This window comes from Vigna radiata, chromosome 5 (assembly GCF_000741045.1).
Source record: "Vigna radiata var. radiata cultivar VC1973A chromosome 5, Vradiata_ver6, whole genome shotgun sequence".
Taxonomy (NCBI): Eukaryota; Viridiplantae; Streptophyta; class Magnoliopsida; order Fabales; family Fabaceae; genus Vigna; species Vigna radiata.
The window spans coordinates 15,694,294-15,716,756 of NC_028355.1; the positions used below are offsets into that span (position 1 = coordinate 15,694,294).

The following is a 22,463-nucleotide window of genomic DNA, read 5'->3' on the forward strand; positions in this document are numbered from 1 at the left end:
GGTAGATTGTGATTGGTCCGTGTCAAATATTTTTTGGAAAATGATATTTTAACACCATTTTTTGACACTATTTTGACATTGCATACGTGTCAAAATGTGATTGGACGATTTCAAATTAAAAAAGTTGAGGCAGGGGTATATTTGGAAAAGAAAAATTAAAGTTTGTTTTTTTAATTTGAAATCGTCCAACCACATTTTGACACGTGCGCAGTGTCAAAATGGTGTCAAAAAATGGTGTTAAAATATCATTTTTCATATTTTTTTAAACATACAATCAAACATACCAATAAAATGATGACAAGGATCCTATTGTCAAAAAATTATTAAAATATCATGATTTTTGGTTTTATATTTGGTCAATATAAAATTTTCATCACACTTATTTATGTGAAGACATATACATATTGAAAATGATACTAGATATTAATAGATTTTTTTAATAACGACTCAATAACAAATGTAATAATAAATCCAATAAACAATAAATTTTGTTATAATAGATTTTAATTTATATTAAAAATTAAATTTTAGATGTATCTGAAATTCACAAAATTAATTATGAAACAATTTTTTTTATATATTTATATATAGATTGGTATTATTTTTATTTAATATGTAACTTTCAAGTGTGCATTACAAGATAACGTTAAGAAAATAATAATTTGGTTGGATTGGATTACTGTACTGAATTTAAAGGGGTAGCAGTAAAATTAGTTGAGTTTTACATATGGTAGTTAAGTTGATTCGGCATTACACTTGGTAGTTTTGCCGACACTTGCATGTCCTGAGAAATCAAACTCCAGAGTTATTACGTTTTCCCACTATCGACATGTGGCTGGGAAAATTGTACATAAAATCACTTTTTAATTTTACTTATTTTGAAATTTACTCAATAAAAAAGATTATTGAATTTTTGTATGCTTTTTACAGGCCACAAAGGAAGAGAATCCTGTGCTACTGAAGTAGAACCACACACTGAATAGTGGAAGACTATTTTGATCTAAATAGTTCTCATAGATGACACCTATATTTAAAGAAATTTAAAACCAACAATCAGAAGGTTCTGTTTAAATGAATGGCATCAGAGAGATATACATCTACTTTGTATTAATGTAATTAAAATAAGTAAAATTAATTACAATGATAAACCCTCAAGTTTTTATTACAAAAGTGTTAATATTCCAACCATGTGAATATAACACATGCATTTCATTCCCGGAGAAAGGATAAGTTTAACAAATTTGATTAGTTAAATGTTAGACATTATAAAACTGAGGATATTTGTCATGGTTAAAAAAGTATCTGAATTTATAATCTAAATTTGGTTTTATTATGATTGAATATTTTTATATTATATTTTAAAATAGAAAAATACTATAATGGGTGCTTTCATCCAAAAATATAAAAAAAGAGTTTAAAAAAGTAATACCAGTAAAAATATATTTTTATCCCTTAATTTTTAATAATTTTTTTAAATTTTTATTCAATTTAATTTCTCAATTTAAAAAAATAAATATATTTTATTTTATTTTTTTATCTAAATTTTGTTAAACTTATTTAAAATTTCAAATAAATTATTTATACAATTACTTAAATATTTATAAATTATTTTAATTATTTATATTTATATTTTATTAATTTAAATATAAATATGCACTAAAACGTAAAATAAATTTAACAAAATTTGATTAAAAATATTAAATTAGATAAAATTTAAAAAAAAAAATTAACTTTTGCTTAAAGATCAAAAATTAAAAACATATTTAATTTATTTAAATTTTTCTGAACTAATAAATAATTCTTCAAATAAAATTTAATAAGAAGACACTCTAAAATTGTTATTGGATATGAAATAAGAATTTGAAACTCACCAATAAAGTTCTACAGGACCATTCAAAAGGAATCAGAAACCCAAAAGAAATTAAAAAAAAAAAAATTGTTTTTGATAGACTGTCTTGTCTATTCTCATTCCAGAGAGCTCCCAGTAAAAAAATCTTCTATCATATGTTCGATAGGCAGAAAAAAAAAAACAGTAAACAGACCAATCAAAATCAAAAATCACTTCCACACTTTGGCTTTTCATTTCAAAAGAAGAGGAAAAACAGCATTCTGAAAGGTGATCTTTGCATAAAAAAGTTTCCCAACAGAGAGAATTATACGCATATAAACTGAAAAGAGAAGAAACAACAAAAACACATATGGTAGGAACTTATTACAAACAAGTTATTCAGTCTCGTTAATGTGTGTACTGGCACTACATAAAGATGTATAAATTTTCAACTCTTGAACTGAAAAGATGATTATCCTACTTAGAAATGGTAACGTGCAGATATATAAATAAATACACAGCAAGTTTAGTGATTAACAGCTTTCGAGAATAAACCTAAAGTTTTGTGATTGGTTAAAAAATGGGAAATGGTTGAACATAGTTAACGAGAAAGTTAAAGAAAAGAACAGTGGTTAAGGAAAAGTGCAGAGAGCAGCATTAACGTGGTGCAGTGTTATCAAAATCAGAAAAAGTCTGCATGTCTGGTCTGCAAGACTGTGTGATCTGCGAAGCAACAGGCAAACAGTGTACGAGTTTGCCGCGTGAAACGCCCACTCATAGTGTTGGGATTACTTTTCTCGCTTTTTCACATATGATTTAAATTAGTATTCCGAATGATAAAAAAAATAGAGAAGTGAAAATAAGATGAAGAGGAACATAAAATATTGGAAAGATATAAGGGTGAAGGTTAGAGTGAGGTCCAGCAATGAAGAAAGAAAGAAGAAGAGACATTAATATGAGAGAGAAAGGAGAATAAAAGTAGGGTGGTGTTAGGGAGGAAAAACAGGAAAAGAAGACGACAAATGTGAAGAAACATAGCAAAGTATAGTAACTTAAACAGCTTTGCACTTGCATTCCACGCACGATAAACCAGTCTTGCAAATTATTCTCTGCGGCTCATCCCCATACTTCCGTTCGATACTCTCCTACCTCATTCTCATTCTCTTATTCTCATTCTCATTCTCATATCATCAACTTCCAACTACTTTATTTCGTTAATCTCCCTTAAGAGAGTTCAGAATTCTCAATTATGGTGGAGCTGTTCAAGTGATTCGATCCATTCCCAGCTGAACGTTGCTCTGAATTAGCTATTACACACACATAACAACCGCATAATGAGTGTGAATTAACCCTAACCAGATCTCCATTAGCTAAACTTATTTTAGATTACAAATTAAGTAATAACACCACTTTGCTTGCTTCTATTCAGACTAAAATCTAGGATATGGACCTGAAAAATGAAAAAGATAAATTCAAGACTGAAAATTAGGGTTTCTTACCAAGAGTGTGTTTGTTATTGTGCATCCAGACCTTCAGCACGTGTCTCTTCACACAAGTTTCAGCGCAGAATTGTTCCACGGCACCTTCGTCGTGCTTCTGAATTCTCCACCCTAGCTTCTCCGCAAATGCCAGCATCTTATCCTTCTGCTCCTGCGTGAATTTTGTCCTAAACCTCTTCTTCGTTCCACTGCCGCTACCACCACCACCAAAACCGCCACCTCCGCCGCCGCTCGAGCTGGGGTTTGACATGTCCTCCTCTTCTCTACTGAACACTCCTCCCGAAGCCAGCGGTGGTAGAGCCAAAGGCCGGTGCTGCGACACCGGAGTGGTTAACAGGTGGTGGGGGTGGAGGTATCCCGCGGAGGAAGGTGGTGGCCCGCGGTGGTAGTAAGGGGAGAATTGGTGGTGATACTGAGGATGCAGCGGTTGAGGCTGCGGCTGCGGCTGCGAGCGCAGTTGGTACGGGCTGATTTCGCCGTCGATCTCCTTGCGGTGAAAATTGCGGTGGCAATTACAGGCCGCGCAAATTACGGCCTCCAGCGTGCCTTCCTCTCCCGCGGCCAAGAACTCGCAGCAGCCATCGACGGCGTGACCGCCGATGCTGACGGCATGATTCTTCTGACATTCTCTGTATCTGCTCGTCCCCGCCGAGCCGCTTTTTCGACCGGAGTTAACGGTGGCCGGAAGTCCCTCGGCTGCGCTCATTTTAGACCTGGGCGCCGCGTTTCCGAAGGAATCGTAACCCGGCGCCGGCACCGAGAATCCCATTTCCTCTTCCTCCTCCTCTTCCTCTTCTTCCTCCTCCTGGTCTTCGTGGTCGTCAAATTCCATATCGCTCTCCACTTTGGTAAAAGCAGAATAAAATAAATTTAGTAATAAAAAAAAATAAATTTTTGTGTTTTATTTGGAGATGGGAGTAGCAGAGAAAAGATCTACAATGAAGTATTGTAGCTGAGAGAGAGAGGAGGAGGAGGCGAGAGTCAATTGAATTGAATGATGAAGTCATAACCCACCGCAATGGATAATAAGTATAAGTAAGATACTCCTCCTTTTCTTTTAACATTTTATATTACTCCTAATAAATACTAATTATTAATTAATTAATTGAATTTAAGAGATTTTATATTAAGATAGTAATATTAATTTTTGTTTGAAGTCGCAGTTGAAGATAAGAGAGGAGCAGAGGATGTGGTCATCAATGACCCGTCTGCAGAAAAAGAGGTGTCTCACTCTCGAAAGCCTTTCAAATACTTGCCATTACATTAACATCTCCATCTATCATCTTCACACACATTCACTTTTACTTTAACCCCCTTTTACTTTTTCCATTAACATTCTTTCAAAATAATAATAATAATAATATCATAAATAATACAACATATATTTTGGATTTATTCTACGTGTAAAAACACACATGGGACCTTTAACAAGTACATTGAAAATACTAATTTTTACATTATTTTATATGAAAATAACATTAAAATTACCTTTTTTATTTTTTAGTTTTTTCAGAATAATTATAGCTGAAGAGAAAGGATGAGAGGCCCCATAAACTTAGGACACCGACCTGTCATCGGAAAAATTAATCTGTCGGCATTCATGGGAGCTGCCTACGTGCCCTCCTCTTCCGACATCACATGACATCACTCATCTCTCACCATTTTCTCTCTTCTCTTCTCCTATTCTGCTAAATATTAAATTATTATTTTTAATTCATATCTGTATTCCTTACATTTCTTTGGTTATAAAATATAAAATATAACTAGACGTCTTAAAAAAATTCTCATGCTATATAATTTCTTTCTTCCCTTTCTCATTCATCACTATTCCAATTATCGCTCAACATGTGAGCTTATTAGGTTTCGTGAACGTTAATATATATATTTGTTTCACATTTTTGGTTAAAAGAGTTTCATTAGTGGGTTTATTGAACCACCAATTCACCCACATAACACGTGTAATTTTACAATAAATACACGTTTATCGATTCATTTCAATATGTATATTTTATTTTGGATAAACCTAATAGCCTTATCTTATTTGTAAATTGAGATGGAAAAAAAAAACATTTTAATATTTTTTGAGATTTTCTTAAGTCAAAGTTGTAATAAGTTTTAAGCTCTAAATAATAATATCCTAAATACAATTATTGACTCTAAAAAGATATTATCTTCAGGATACCAGTTGGAATACAAAAATTATATATATATATATATATATATATATATATATATATATATATATATATATATATATATATATATATATATATATATTGTCATACTATATCCTTTTGTTGACACAATCACTATATTAATATTGCAAGTATTATAATTATAATAGTAAATAACTATTAATTTTATAATGTTAAGAAAGCCACCCCTACAATACAACCTAGTGAATAAACATAAACTTTCATCTAACAAATTACCATTCTCATCTTCCTTCACATGCATATTTCTTCAAATATGTTGGAATTTTTAGATTAATTAGGCATTGTGTAGTTAAAAAAATTGGAAATGAATTTGTAGGAGTTTTGGAAAGCTGGAATCTATGGCGATGCACGTGAATGTTAACCTGAATTTAGGTTTTTAGATAGATTTCGATCTTCTTGAAATTATTTAATTGGTAAGATATGGTAAATGTGTGACCTAGTTAGAGAAGAACTCTCACAGAAACCTAGCACTTTATTTCACACACCTAACTATATCTTGACAGAATGGGGTCAACAATATAATAGTACATATCCTATGACTCTATTCATTTCATTTCGAAATATGTGACATCTTTCATCACTAATTATTCTCACCTACAAAAATTCAACATTTCCCTTTTGCATAGATACCTTCTTACATGCAATTATATATATGTATATGTATATATATTTGTCACCTTTATTTTAGCAATATCTGTTTTTATATTCTTATTTGTTAATGCATATTTTTATTACAATTTGATCGTAATCATATAAATTTAAATTTTTCATAATTCTCAATTAATTAATAGGCCCAATATAATATATCATTATATATAACAACCTTTATATTAATTACTTGTATATTTGGATGAACTCAATAAAACATGATGTACTGAGTTTATTGTGATACCAACATATGGATTTAATGAGCTAAAATTAATTTAGCCCACTGTGACAGTGAGAACTTTAATTAGTTATTAAAATAATTGTTGGGAGAGAAAAATTATAATTTTAAAAAAATAATAAAAAATGTAAACATGTGTAAATAAAAATATAAGCACCATTGCCAAAAAAAAAAAACTATAAAATAAAGGAGGATTCAGTATATATAAAAAATTGTTTACCCCATGGTTTAATTATTATTATTTTTTTAATTTTTCATATAAGGATAAGAAAAAGCTGGAAGATTTTGATCCACTCATCTTACTGGTTTCCAAAATTTGTCCAACCAAAGGTAGCCTAAGGAGATTCTCTCAACCAGTTTACCGTTAGAAGCTATGTGCAAACAAAAAGTATAGTAAATATTAGATACAGCCTGTAAAATGAAAAAGACATTTCAAGCTGTAAAATACATCATTTTTTTTATTTAATTATTAAAAGAAAGTATATTATCAATACGGTTTTAATAGTATCAACCAATTGTAAATTAATTACCAAAAGTTATTGGTATGCTTTTTTCTTTTATATAGAGGTTAAACACCAGCAAGTCATGAATAACATGATTATAAAAACTCACAAATGTTTTCAATCATTCAAAACTATGTCTTTAGAAAAATAATTAAACATAAAATCGTATTGTCGGTAGAAAAAGGAGAGTAAAAGATACAATTAATAAGATTAATAGTACAATTTAATTTTAATTCATTTTAATCAAACTATTACTTAATTATATGAAACTTTTTTATTTTTTATATATTATAAATTAGTTTATTTAGAGTATATAGTTGAAAATTTAAGTGTAAATCTATATTTATTACAGTAAAGATAATAAAATCAAATAATATAGAAGTAAAAAAACTAAAATGATTAATTATCTTAAAATTTAACTTTGAGTGATGATACATAAAGTGGAATCATGAGTTATTGATATTAAGGTTGAAGATTTCATATCCATTAGAAATGAAGCAGACGGATTTATAGCATCTAAATACACGTAAATTTTACTTTACAGTGAATTTAATAAAATGATATCAGAAACATCTAAATTTTAATTTTTATTGTTTATTATAATATCAGTATCACCTGTTATTAAATTATTATCTGATCATTTATTACCTTATTAATATCTAATTTTATTTTTAAAATATATAAAAATTTATATAAAATATGTGGCATATTTATAATATATAAATAATTAGAAACTTTAAAAGTTATAAGTTAAGATTTAGGCATAAGATTTGTGAGAAATGAAGTTTAAGGAGTGATAAATAATTATTTAGGATAATGATATTTGATAATATATTTTTTTACATTATATACATATTATTTTGTGATTGGTTTAAAATTATTTTATAATTAATAGTAGTAATCATAAATATTAATATGAGACACGTAAAAAATATTATAAAAAAAATAGTTATAAAAGTATGATTATCCGATTATTTAATTGAAAGAAAAGAGAAAAAGAAAAAGAAAATGTAGTTGTGTCATTCTCATGTCAGCTGGCTGGAAACCACCTTTCACATCCATCCATTTTCCCAACAAATAACACATAACACACACGCACGCCCTCTCAACTCCTTATCCTTTCATTTCAATCTCACTCACTTCCACTTTTTCTTTCCATTTCTTCGATTCTTCAATTCCTCAATTCTAATGTCCTTTCCTTCTTTAAGCCTATAATCTTTGTTCACTTTTCTCTATATTCACTCAACCATCAATATTAAATTGCATGCATTTTTCTCTTTGTGCTTGTGGGCTACTTTCCTTTTCTATTAAAACATCTCCATTCAACATCAATTTCATATTAAACTATTCAATTAGTCTTGTCTGGACATGAGACTTCTAACTAGGAGTGGACAAATGGAACTACATTGTACTAAACTGTTAAAAATTGTACTGAACTAAAAATTAGTTTGTTTAAACTGAACTGAACTGTACAGTAGTTCAGAGAAATTGAACTGAACTGTTTTTTGTTTTATCAAACTGAGTTGAACTGTACTGTACTAAACTGTAGTAAACTACAATATAAACTGAACTGAATTGTATTAAATTGTACTAAACTACAATATAAACTGAACTCAACTATATTAATTGAATTGTAAACTGCACTAATTTTGTAAACTGACTTTTTATATTTTCACTTAAACTTAAGATTTTCACTCATGAATAAATATAAAAAATATGTTTTTTTTAATTTTATTTTCGTTCAAACAAATGACTTTTTTTCAAAATTGTTTTCTGGAAAACTTAAAAAGTCACTTAAGCCATACAATTTTTTTGCTTATTAGGCTATTTTGTTTTCTTCTTTTTGATTGGTCTTTAGAGGATTGCATGAGAGTTTTATTATAAATGTAAAATAAATATTAACACCTAGTAATGTTTAATTTAATTTAAATTAAAATTTTGTTTAATAACTTTATTATTAATATATAATTAATATTATTCTTATTTATTCCTGATGTTAACTTTTTTTGTTATTGTAAATAACATAAACAAATATTTTGCCTGTATATGAAAGATAACATTGAAATAATAATAAAACTGTGTATGAACATTAACGTAAAAATAATAAAACTTTTAAAAATAAATAATTTTGAAATAATGACTTTAAAAATTTAATGTGTGGAGAAATAGATAGAAAAGTAATTAGAGAGTAATAATAACTAATTATGTCATGGGAAATTATATCACTGAAGTAAGAGTTATTAATTATAATATATGATAAGACTTTACACGCACTCAGTTTAATACATGAGTATTTCAAATTTTAAATATGTATTATTAATGTGTTTTAATGAATTTTATATTGAGATTTACTGGTATATACAAATGTCTTTCTTGAAACATGGGAGGAAGATGAGAGGGAGTGATGCATGAGAAGAAGGGACTTAAAACACATTTCAGTTCCAAAAATTTCTTAAGTTCAAACTGAACCATAAAACAGTATATTTAAGTTATAGTAAAAATGGATCAGTTTTTTTTAAGTATAATATAGTACAGTTAACTATAGTACAATGCAGTTATTTTTGCCCAGTCCTACTTCTAACGCACCTTCTCACATCGAACCCAGTTCTAATATTATGTTAAGAAGTGAATTTTAAGTTTAACTAAGCTCTACAAAAACCGGGTTGTAAATAGATGTCTACATCCACTTACATATTCTAAATTAGCCTTATCTCAAGTCGACGTAGCACTTCACGACAAACTCATTTTTTATTTAAATTTGGAATCAATTTGCCAATTTTTGAAAAGGTCAATTTTTTTCTATGATTTCCAAAAATTATTTGTGGCGAACATTTGATGTGTTTTTCTTAAATAAATAAAAGCTTTTGCGGATCAAGGTGACAAAAAGTAAACATTTATGGGTCAAAAGGAACGTGTTTAGTTGGGTTTAGGGCTCTGTATCCGTTTCATTTTCTTTTCGTCACCCTTTTTTTTCTCTTCTATCTCAATGTTGTCAAATCATAAAAGAAACTTTAGAGATGGCAATATAAATAGCATTGATGTTTTTTTTTTCTATGACTGTAACTTTTATCTTTATTTTACTAAAAAGGAACATTTCTAAGAATGGTGTATGTTAAATTTGATGATAAAAAAAAAAAAATAGGATATGGACGTTGATAAGACTATAAAAGAAGTCGAAGTTAGGGTATGGTGAAAGAGAGTCTAAATCAGCTTTATTTCCATACTCTCTTTATGGGCTTTTACTTTGTTCACTCTGTAATGCAACTAACATTTTATTTTATAATTTAATTTATTATGTTATTATGATTTTTTTAAAAAAGTTGTTTGTTTTCAACAATACTAATATAGCACCTATAGGTTATTTTAATACTAATTTAATAACAAAAACATGTATAACTTTTTTTCCTCTAAGGATATTGATATAACAAGAATCGTTGAAAATAGTATGAAAATAATATAGCCATATAATAACAACATAAATTATTGCACCTTTCACTAAAACTAATTTACACCAACAAGGTAGCCATTAGTCTTTAAATTGGAGCCCATAAGAATAGGACCAAACCCATTTTTAGTCCAAAGTTGATAAATCTTATCTTAGCAATAGATTTTAATAAACATTAATATATGAACTTTTTCTTTATAAAAATTTATTATTGAAACTCTACTCTTACCGAAAATTTTCTATTCTTCAATGTAATTCAAAAATAAAAAATAAAAATAATTGAAGAATCTTTGACCTTTTTTTTTTCAAAACAATCTAATTAAAAAAATCAAATATATCAGTAAGATCGAACTAATCAAAATTCATCATTATTAATTAGATTTCACATGCAAACAATAAACCCAACTCATCCAACCAAATCCAAAAATAAATACAAAGGTTGAAGACTATGGAATTAAAAAAACTATTCTAACCAAAATTTCAATCAAATAAACTCTTTCTACGTCACATCGCCTTTTATAACTATTGTTTTTGTATGGGATCCGAGACTAACATTCCTCACACTTTTCTTTTCTTCGATCGGTCTTCCAATGCTCACTGTCAACTTCTCTCCAAACATCGTATGGTTGTAACTTGCATGTTAGCACTCTGACGCTCAAGTCAGTTAGTTCAGAGTCTACCTAGTTTAACCTGTATGTATTTATAGAAATTATGCCCATAAACGAGCCTTAACTTCTTTTGTAATCGTTATACCATATCCCGTAACGTTCGCCATTCACTTGTAACCACCTCACCACGTCAGTTTCCTGTCCCACAATACTCGCTCAATATCCTTGGTCACCCTTCAACACCCTACCAACTTCTTTCCTCAATTTATACCTTGACCGATCGCTTATCCTTATCTGTCGATCGGTCAACCTCCTATACTACATCTATAAAGCGAAATCGGATTAAACAAAGATGTAAAATTTTCTACAAAAGTCAGAGATAATGTTGAGATACTATAAGAAATATAATTAAAAATGAAATAGTTAAAAATATATACTTAAAACTTAACGTGAAATTAACATTCATCATTCTTTATCATCTTATATATAGAGATACTTAAAAAAAAAGTTTTTAACATTCAAGTTATTAAGAATACAAAATAATAATAAAAGAATGAAGAGAAGAAAATTCAATAAATATCTAAATAATGTTTATTTTTACTGTCTTTTATTGCACTCATTTTATTATACTGTTTATGGTTAAGTGTGAGGGAGAGAAAACGATAATTAAACATTATGTAATATTTTTTAAAAGATGTGCATATGTGATGTTTTTTATTTATAAAAAAAATATGTACATGTGATATTTTTTTTATTTATCAATAATTTTCCTGATTTATAAAAATCAAAATTACATAATATACAGTATGATATCAGGGCCGAACGGTTACGATATATTTTATTAAAATTATAAAATAGTCAAGAATATCTTATTAAAGATATTGATAAGCAGAAGATAAAATAATCAAAGGATAATCAAGAATATCTATTTAAAGATATTTAACAACTAACAAGATTTTCAAGTAAGTCTGTTTATATTATATTCTGTTTATATTTTGTTGGGCATATATCTGTTGGAGGGCCACAAGCCAGGTACCTTCGAATCATCTTCCAATCATACTCCATTCACATTCTACTCACACCCCACTACTCTGAAAATATTCTACAGTGATAACAAAATCACTAAATACTCAATTATGAACTGAGGTTCATCAAACCGCTCCTAACTTGAGCGTCAGAGTACAGGTACCTCCCCCCTCCATCAAAAAGAACATCGAGCGGCCAAAGAGAAGCGAGCGGTCCAGACGGAAGGAAAGCAGGCTATCCAAATAATCCAGGCATCGGAAAGCGGTAAAGTCACGTCAGAAAAGGTTAGTGTCTCGGTCCCCAAAAAATCTACCGAAACATTTTGGCGCCCACCGTGGGGCCGAGATTTGAAGAATCCCAATGGTGACCACGAGGACCATGGACAACCCTAGCCAGATGGAGATGATCCGGGAGTTACAAGCACAGTTGGAAGAACAGGCCCGTACCATACATCAGCAACAAGAGCTTCAGCAAGCCCAGGCTAAACGAATGGAGGAACAAGCCCAGATTATAGACAACAGCAAGAGACGTAGTAGAAGCAAAACGAAGAAATTGCCCGACTAAAGGCACAACGTGCAACTCCTGAAATGTTTGAGACTCAAGGAAGCCAGAATAACGGACACGGCGTACATACACCTCCGAGAACCGATCAGTCACCCAAGTTATTACCATTCACAGAAGCAGTTATGCAAGCCCCGATGCCCGATCGGCCTCCACCACCGATAGAAAGGTTTGACGGCAATTCAGACCCAGAATATCACCTGATAAATTTCATCGACTCCATGGCCTTCTATTCCAAAAGCGACCCGGTCAAGTGCAGGGCCTTCTCTCTATCCTTGAAGGGAGAAGCGCTAGAGTGGTACTACACCCTCCCCCCTAATACAGTGAACAGCTTCCGCACCGCCATGACTCTATTTAAAAAACAATATGCCTCCAATCGGAAACAAGAAATAACACCAGCGGACTTGGTAAATACTAAACAGGAGAAAGGAGAAACTTTGAAGGCCTTTATGAAAAGGTATACTGAAACCGCACGACAGGTAAAAGAGGTCAATCACTATTTTATTATTAACAATTTGTCTTCATGTCTGAGACCAGGATACTTTGCCGAAAAGTTGTATGCGCGACCACCAAAAACTATGGAAGAACTCCAAGAAAGAGTGGCTGAATTCATCCGCATGGAAGAAATGCGAATCTCACAAAGAAAGCGGCAACAAGAAGCTGATGTGGGAGGAGGTAGAAAGGACGGCAAACGACTGTTCGGTAATAGTGATAAAAGTGGGGAGCTTCCCCGGACATTTAAATTTAACCATTTTACAGCCCTCAATGCACCTAGGGAAAAAGTTCTCAAAGAAGCCCTAAACGCTGAACTTCTCACATTCTGAAGGAAAACATCTCCGAAAAACGTAGACGAAAGGAAGAGCTGCTACTTCCATCAGAACCATGAACATACTACAAAAGAATGCGTGACATTGAAGAATGAAATATAAAGTCTCATCCAAGCAGGGCATCTACGAAAGTATATAAAAGAAGAAAGAAAAAGCCTCCCCAGGGAGGGATATTTGCAAAGAAGTCCCGAACGAGCATACCGGAAGGACAAACGAAGGCGGAGCTATAGTCGTAGTCCCAGTCGCCATCGTGAACAATCGGTTCGAGGAGTTATCAACTGAGGAGAGACATGATAAATTTTATGTTTAAATTTTATTTTCGTTGATTTAGACTTTTATTGTTTTCTTGTGCTTTCGTTATGAAATAAATAAAGCAATTCATGCTCGCTCATTAGCGGTAAAAAGTCAACCAGGAGGTTCTTAGGGAACTCTTATGAAAAAGACCGAGAGGTAAATCCCTCTCAGCCGAAGAGGTAAATCCCTCTCGTTCAAAGAAAAAAACCGAGAGGTAAATCCTTCTCGCCAACTAGTAAGTTGAAAGTAAAGACCGAGCGGTAAATCCCTCTCGGCCGAGAGGTAAATCCCTCCCGTTGAAGAAAAAACCGCGAGGTAAATCCCTCTCGTTAACTAGAAAGTTGAAAACAAAGACCGAGCGGTAAATCCCTCTCGGCCGAGAGGTAAATCCCTCTTGTTGAAGAAAAAACCGAGAGGTAAATCCCTCTCGTCAACTAGAAAGTTGAAAACAAAGACCGAGCGGTAAATCCCTCTCGCCCGAGAGGTAAATCCCTCTCGTTGATGAATAAGACCGAGAGGTAAATCCCTCTCGATTCATGTTAAAGGCCGAAGAGGTAAATCTCTCTCGGTTCATGTTGAAGGCTGAGAGGTAAATCCCTCTCGGTTCATGTTGAAGGCCGAAGAAGTAAGTCCCTCTCGGAAGTACGTGCAAAGCAAGCTCCTTAATACAACGAGAAAAGTCTCCCTCAAACTCATAAGTCCTATAGTTAATCATGGCTAAAGCCGAACGATTAACTCGGACTTGGGGGGCATAATGTACAGTATGATATCAGGGTCGAGCGGTTACGATATATTTTATTAAAAATATAAAATAGTCAAGAATATCTTATTAAAGATATTGATAAGCAAAAAATAAAATAATCAAAGGATAATCAAGAATATCTATTTAAAGATATTTAGCAACTAACAAGATTTTCAAGTAAGTATGTTTATATTATATTCTGTTTATATTTTGTTGGGCATATATCAGTTGGAGGCCAACAGGCCAGGTACCTTCGAATCATCTTCCAATCATACTTCATTCATATTCTACTCACACTCCACTACTCTGAAAATATTCTACAATGATAACAAAATCACTAAATACTCAATTATGAACTGAGGTTCATCAAACCGCTCCTAACTTGAGCGTCGGAGTACCTTTTGCAGGTACCTCCCCCCTCCATCAAAAAGAACATCGAGCGGCCAAAGAGAAGCGAGCGGTCCAGACTGAAGGAAAGCAGACTATCCAGATAATCCAAGCATCGGAAAGCGGTAAAGCCACGTCAGAAAAGGTTAGTGTCTCGGTCCAAAAAATCTACCGAAACACATAAGATAGACATTCTTAAAATAAAAAAATTTGATTTATTTTCCTGCAATTAGAATCTAACATTAAATCTTTCGGAGAGAATAAACACATTTGATAAAAATAATATAACATATGTGATACGTATATAAATTTTTTCAAAGAGAATATTATACACACAAAAGATTCCGATGTCAATTGTGGTGTACAACTAGTTAAACGATATCAACTTAGTTTTATTGACGTGATCGTAACATGAATATTTTTTATTTTGAAAAATACATAAAATTAATCACAGTAACTTAAATTGGTCTCATGAAAAAAATAAATATTGAAAAAAATGTAGAAACTAAAGTAATTTTAGTTTTTTCAATGGATTGGAATTTGACAAATACTACATTTTCTATCTTGGACCCTTCCAAGACAATAACATCTGCATGTTCAACGATGTCTCAATAAAAGGGAAACAACATTTCTTATCAAAATTAGAGGAAACAAAAAGGTTACATTTGTTCCAGCTACTAGTTTAACATAATTTTCTTTTATATGCTCACATGAGTTGAAATTTTAATTTTTCAATCTGTTTTGACTCATCTACTTATAACGTCAATAAAGTATTAAGTGTAATTAACGAAAATATAAATAAAATATCTTAATATTTGTATTTATATATTATATAATTTTATTATTACATTTATGAGTTCTTATTTGGATGAACTTGGGCTTTGATTAGTGATCTATTTTTCTTATTTGAGTTAGTGTTTGATCATATTCTACTAATTTATAGAGTAATTAGATGTTATTGGTTATGGTAGACTGAAGGTAAGCAGGCAAATCGTTCAATGGTAGTCACCACGTGAGGTTGACCAGTTTGGGTGCAGGCATTTAGGACACATTGGATTGTGTTTTGTGTCAAATGGAAAGGTATAAAGTGTCATTTGGTTCATGAACATTCTAACATGTTCATCAGGATCAGTGGAGTCACCGTACTCGTCAAAGACGAACATCCTCCAATTGTCTAGCAGAAACACCTCCATTATCCCTGTTGTGAATGAAAGCATCTTGGTCGTATTTACTATTGTGACTGACGGGTGATCCTTACTAGTCCTTAAGTTGCCTTCCTTGGTCGTTTGGTCAAGTTCCTCACATTACTTGGTTGATACTGCAAGAGTTGCATACTAGTACAAAAACATCATATAACGTCGGTATTTTTCGCCCTTTTACGTCGAATTCGAAGTTGACGTCATACCAGGTGACTTTAAATTCACGAAGAATTTAAAAAATTCAACGTTAATTTACGTTAATTGACATCGGATATAAAGCAATCCGACATCCTCATTTTTAACATAAATTAACGTCGAATGTTTGTTAGTGTACGACGTTAATCAACTTTCTGTTTTTTTTTAATTAATTATGATCCTTTGTGATTCTTTTTGCAACTCTACAATACCTGAAAAACATAAAAACAACAAATATAATCCAATTTTTGGTATTTTATACAACTCGAACTATGAACGTGTAGTGTAGTATCAACAACAAACCACAAATAACAAACAACAAACAAGTTCAAAATAAGTTCTTTAAAACGAAAATGAAAACTAACATTCAAAAGGTGGGTTCATCAGAATAAAGTGTTGCAACCAGTAAGAGAGAAAACAGAATGTGCCTATAGAAGACAAGAACACGAAAACAATTAGTCAAAACAAACAAAAATCATACGTAAAGTAGTTAATCAACATGTATTTGTATTAAATGAAAGAAAAATTACATGTAATGGTCGTCAAACTTCGACGTCACAAGTAAATACATTTTCACCTCTGCGTCAAGTATTTTCGCAAAATTTACCCAATAGGATGTCAGACTTCTCAATATTCGACGTTTTATAACAAATTGACGTCGAATTATAGTCCTAAACGACGCCTAATAATTACATTTATTTACAAAAATGTCACTAATCAGGTTATTCAGTGGTTCGATGTTGAACGCGTGACACTATATGTTATTTTTGTACTAGTGGTGTGGAAGGGACAATGTTCTTGGTGCTCTGTCCTTATAGCATCTCATCCATTTGTTTTTGTAAGTTTTTCATCTTATAGATAGGATTCAGCAGGTTGCTAGGCATTTTTTCTACAATGACATTGTTTGTCATGTTTCTTGTGATCACTATGAAATTACTACAAATGCTCAGTTGGTGCCATGATAGACACCAAATTATTTTGATATATAGAACTGAGCCTTTTTTTCCAAGATAGGATTTTCCATCTTTATTTTCAAATTCAATTCTTATTCATCAATATTAGTTGGAAACATCAGTTAAAGATTTTTAAATATCAAAATTAGTTTGCTTTGAAAAACAAATATAATAAATACATAATTAATATATAACTTATCACCTTAATTAAAATTTCTATTTATAACTTTTGTATTGAATTTTTTATTAAAGTCAATCGATCTAAATATATTTAATCATAATTAAGTATTTAATCAAAATAATTTTTGTGAACTAACTTATTTTGACTTGACTGTTCGTTGATTATGAAAATTTAATTGTTGGACTATCAAGTGAGTCCATACTCTACACTTATGAAATTAAGATTTCCTAAAGTTCTGGTTCAATCTTCGTATTTATATTATCATGAGTCGAATCTCATTAATTATTCTTATGAAAATTATCAATCAATTTAAACATTGGAAAAAAAAAAAATCTTTATGACAGCTACCGGTCAAGTCTAAAGTCATAATACTATTAAAATTTATAGTGAGGTTGACCAAGCGGCTTATATTTAATGTTAAAAATAATTCCTCACAAGAACAAAATAATTTAAATATAAATTCTAAAATATTTAAAGAAATAATATTTAACATCAAATATATGTTCCTAAACTTTATTTTATACAAATAAAAAATATTAATTTTCATCCAAAAGATGTAATATTTGATTAATAAATACAACCAATTCGAGAAATGTTCAATTCAATTGAAATGAAAATTATTATGTTTTTTCAATTAAAAAGTACCATATCATTTTTAATAGTACAATTTAGAATTTTAACATCTATCTTACAAAACGTAATCTAATATGACAATGTTTGGGGAATAAAATGACCGTTCATCTTAAAAATATTATCTGCCATTTTCATAGAAGAGAAAAATGACACTCCACCACAGCTTTCTTTTAAAATTCAAAGTTAATAATGCTCCACTAAAAATCAAAGTTGATTTTTGTACAAACATGGAATATTAAAATTCTAAAACAACCTAAAACTAATATTTTAAAGTCGAAGAAGTATTGTATTTAGACTAAAATTCCTAAAACATAACATTAATGTTTTGGGATAAAAAAAAAAAAAAAAAAAAGAAGCACCCTATACTAACATAACACTGGAGACATTTTTTGTCATTCATGGATTCTTAACTTCACAATCCTTGTAGTTGAAATTTCTAAGGTAACATTTAGGATTGTAGTTAGACTATTAAGGATTTGTCCTTTCATACATTTCGATTTATTTACTATTTTTCCAACAACCATAATTGTGTCTTCAGTCGTACCTGTGTTTTAGAATTCATTCATAAAAACTTATGAAGTTTAAGATGGAGCTAGCATAAAGTAAGAATGTTCCTAAAGACACAGAGTGGCAATTAGGTTCGGTAATATTTTTGATCTTAGAAGAATTAATGGTATTAAAATGATGAAAAGGAGAAGAAAAAAAGATAAGGACAGGAAGAGTTCTGTTTTAGGTGTAATATTAATGGGAGAAAATCAGAGTACAAAGGTGGTTGAATGGAATGGAGGGAGTGAAACAAATAATTAGTTTGAAACCCAATCATGCAATGCAATGGCACAGAGCAGGTGAAACATCAAATATCTCATTACCTTAATCTCCTTTTCAACTTCCACATGTGCTGCTGCCACAATCCAATCCAATTCAAATCATACTCCCACTCTCATCATGCAATTTCACTAACGGCTTTTCCACCATTTTCTTTTCTGACTTTTCTGTAACAACCAACTTTGCCATTGCAGACCCAATTACTACTGATACATCATCATCATCATCATCATCATTATTATTCTTGTTCTTCTTCTTCTTATTATAACTATAATAACTGTTATTATTCTCACTGTAATGTGAAAGTACAGAACCTTGCAAAACCCCCAAAGATTTTGACTTTTTTAACCTCACCTTCCTCCTCCCAAATCCCTGCTCCTCGCTTTGCTGTGCCTGCATTTTAACCCAGCTCCCTCTCACCGAACCAATGGACTTTGACCTTATCACTTTATTATTATTGGACGCTTCACTCCCATACCCTACACCCCACACACTGGATACTTTCCCCTTCCTCCTGCTCCCACTCCCACCTTTCACCATGCTCACAAATTTCTCACTCCTATCACAATCATTAATACTATTATCATCACACTCCTCCCACGCCACCACCGGCACCGCGCTCTCCATACGCGCCACGCGCCGCCGCAGAGACATCCACACCGGGGACGCGCGAATCCTCTTCCTTGCCAGATTCAGACACTCCACAACCTCCGTCATGGACGGCCGCTTCTCGGCCTTCGACCTCACGCATCTGGCAGCAAGCACCGCCAGCTGCCGCACCACGGCGGGGTCCGTCGGTGTTCCGATCCGGCGGTCGCAGATTCCGGCGAAGTCGCCGAGCTTGATCAGCGGCACCGCCCAGTCCACAATAGAGGGAGGGCTGTAATTGACGTCGATGGCGTTCCGGCCGCTGATGATCTCCAGCAGTAAGATCCCGAAGCTGAAGACGTCGCTCTTGGCGCTGAGATCCTCCGGCGCCAGATAGCACGGGTCGAGGTACCCTAACGTTCCCGCCGGCGGCGTGCACTTGACGCGAACGTCCTCCACGTGTCCCCTTAACGCAAGGCCGAAGTCACCGAGCCTCGCGTTCCATCTCTCGTCAATTAAAACATTGGAAGACTTAACGTCGCGGTGAATAACCGGAGGGTTGGCAGAGTGCAATTCGCGAACCGCTTTCGCAACCTGAACCGCGAACCGGATCCTCCGGTTCCAACCGGGCGGTTTTCTAACGGAATGTAATAGATCGTGGAGCGAACCGTTGGGCATGTATTCAACTACGATTAATTTGTTACCGTCTGGGTCGGTGCTGAAGCCGATGAGGTTCACCACGCGGGGGCTCGGAACTTGAGAGAGGATCTCGATCTCGTTCTCCACGGGACTGGTGCAGTTGCCGCAGCCGGTGCATTTAGTGGAGTGGTTCTTGGAAGCAGAGACCAGTTTAGTTGTTTTGACGGCGGCAAGGAGCTTTCCGCCGTCGAGGGTAGCTTTGTAGACTCTGCCATGGCTGCCTTTGCCGAGAAAGGTATCGGCGGAGAAGGCAGAAGCTGCGGCGGAGATTTCGGCGTAGTTGAAGTGGCGTATTGGTTTGGCAGGGAGGGGTTTGTGCTTCTTGAAGTGAGGGTCGCAGGTGGCGATTGCGGATTGGGCATTACAAGAGAAGTAACCCATCGGAATGGGTTTGGAGGAATGAGAGAGAATGAGAAGTTGAAGAGAGAGAGATGACGGTGGAAAAGGGAACACATGGGGCGCCAAAACCCATAACTGGAAAGAAAGGTGCTTTCAACTTTAAAGTGGGAAGTGATTCCCAGCTTTAGGATGATGTGAATGCAATCCAAACATGGACGCACACTTCTTCATTTTCTTTTTCTTTTTTTTTCTTTTTTCTTTTACTTTTTTCTTTTATTTTCCTTTTTTCTCCATCATCTCTTTTTTAGTTAGTATTGAATTTTGAGAAGGGTGATATACTTTTTATAACTCCAATTTGATCTTTCAATTTGGACAGTGAGAGTTTCGATTTTCTTAATATTGGATTTTTTTAGAAAGATAATTTTTTTAACTCATGCATATTTTTAGTTTATGAAAAAAATTATTCATTTATTTTTCTCCTGGTCGTGTTTAGAAAAAATGCAGCCTAACAAAACCTTAGTATTCGAAAACTAATTAATTTATATATGATTAATGTGAATGGTATCTCAGAGTTTAATGAAATTAAAGTAGATTTAGATATAAATTGGATTTAATTCCTAATGTTGACAAGTTGCGATTGATGATTGAGATCAAGTTCTTAAAATATAAGTAGATACGTAAATAAAAACACTTTAATGTTTAAATTGGAGACCATGTTACTAGAATTGAAGGTGTATATTAAACATTTATATATAAAGTTGAAATTTCTGACTGACCTCCTGAGATTTATAATTAAAAATGTGACTTCCATAATATTTACTTTGAATTGGATTAACATTTGGAGTTTCACAATAAGGTTATAATATTTATTTAATCGGTATTTTCGTTCGGGTTTTTCGGTTTAATTTTAATATTATTCTTTTGTTTGATAAGATCATAATAATAATTTTTTCTAACATCATTTAAATAATTAGTAGACAGTTAATAATATATATTATATGTGAATTTGTGATATTTTTTTTTAATTTTCTTTAATTAACAATTTTTTTTACTGTGAAATCAATATTATCTCATATGATAATATCATTTATTAATATTTTATATTCAATATCATTTATATAATTATTATATTTTCAATTTAATCTTATTTTTTTAAAATAGTATAATTTTGTCTTTTTTTCGAATTCAGATCAAATTGCTTCATTTTTAACTTGAACTAAACTTTATTTGATAAAAAAATTAAATAGTTTGTCTGACATCTTAGATTTAATTACGCGTGTCATCTTTGTGTACAATAACTTGTTGAACCAACGAAATTCAAATTTTTATCCAAATTTTTAGATACATCAACTTCTAATAGGGGATAAAAAAGGTATTTATTTTAAAGAGTCGTTTGATTAAGTAAGCTAAATATAATATTCTAAAACCAGACGTGATTTTCTATCCATTGACGTGTACTTTTCCAGTTGCCAGAAAGAAATGGGTCAAAAAATAAAAAATAAAAGTCTTTAAGAAGACAGTCTCGATTAGAAAATTAGAAAAGAGTAATTGATATTAAAGTACTAATAATTATTATAATAAGAATGATTTCTTTTTTTCCGATAAAGAAAAGTTGTATGTCACTAGGTGGCAAGAGTGGGATCTTAAGCCAGAATTAAGGGGTATTGGTTTTTTCAATTTCTTTATAGCTTAAATATGTTTTTAGTTCCTATATTATTATGCGTGTTTTGGTTTTAATTCTTCTTTCAAAATAAAGTACATTTTAATCTTTTTCCTTAAAAGAAACTTTGATTTTAGTCCCTTAAAACTGACACCGTTATAAAAACAGGTGATGCAACATGTCTGATGATGCTAATGTCTGCCATGCTGTATTTTTTAATGAAAAGTTAAAATCCAACAGTGTGATGAAACTTCCAAGCTCCATTTTCAACACTTTTCATATCAAAATACATTACAAAAACAGAGATCAACAGAGATCTCTTGTGAACATCTCATTTAGCAACACAAATATTAAGTTAAACAATAAAAA

The 22,463-nt window shown here is 31.9% G+C and overlaps 3 protein-coding genes across 3 annotated transcripts; 1 reads left to right on the forward strand and 2 right to left on the reverse strand.

Moving 5' to 3' along the window:
• Nucleotides 1-2,693: 2,693 nt before the first annotated feature.
• Nucleotides 2,694-4,310, reverse strand: LOC106759713 (zinc-finger homeodomain protein 2). Its single transcript, XM_014643027.2, has 2 exons — nt 3,328-4,310; nt 2,694-3,135 (listed from the first exon to the last, which is right to left on the reverse strand). The coding sequence occupies exons 1-2, from the start codon at nt 4,157-4,159 to the stop codon at nt 3,053-3,055; spliced, it is 915 nt and encodes a 304-aa protein (XP_014498513.1). The 5' UTR covers nt 4,160-4,310; the 3' UTR covers nt 2,694-3,052.
• An 8,288-nt stretch (nt 4,311-12,598) lies between these two features.
• On the forward strand, nt 12,599-13,396 carry LOC106760369. Its single transcript, XM_014643807.1, has one exon. The coding sequence runs from the start codon at nt 12,599-12,601 to the stop codon at nt 13,394-13,396; it is 798 nt and encodes a 265-aa protein (XP_014499293.1).
• Nucleotides 13,397-18,690: 5,294 nt separating this feature from the next.
• LOC106760890 (serine/threonine-protein kinase-like protein At1g28390) lies at nt 18,691-20,734 on the reverse strand. Its single transcript, XM_014644329.2, has one exon. It carries the CDS (start codon nt 20,474-20,476, stop codon nt 18,905-18,907), a length of 1,572 nt encoding a protein of 523 aa, XP_014499815.1. The 5' UTR covers nt 20,477-20,734; the 3' UTR covers nt 18,691-18,904.
• Nucleotides 20,735-22,463: the final 1,729 nt, after the last annotated feature.

Bases quoted from the DNA above. Each gene is read 5' to 3' on its own strand.
- LOC106760890 (XM_014644329.2), bottom strand. From the start codon at position 20,476: ATGGGTTACTTCTCTTGTAATGCCCAATCCGCAATCGCCACCTGCGAC.
- LOC106760369 (XM_014643807.1), top strand. From the start codon at position 12,599: ATGTTTGAGACTCAAGGAAGCCAGAATAACGGACACGGCGTACATACA.
- LOC106759713 (XM_014643027.2), bottom strand. From the start codon at position 4,159: ATGGAATTTGACGACCACGAAGACCAGGAGGAGGAAGAAGAGGAAGAG. The intron at 3,136-3,327 runs GTAAGAAACCCT...TGTGTGTAATAG, and splicing joins CAATAACAAACACACTCTTG to CTAATTCAGAGCAACGTTCA.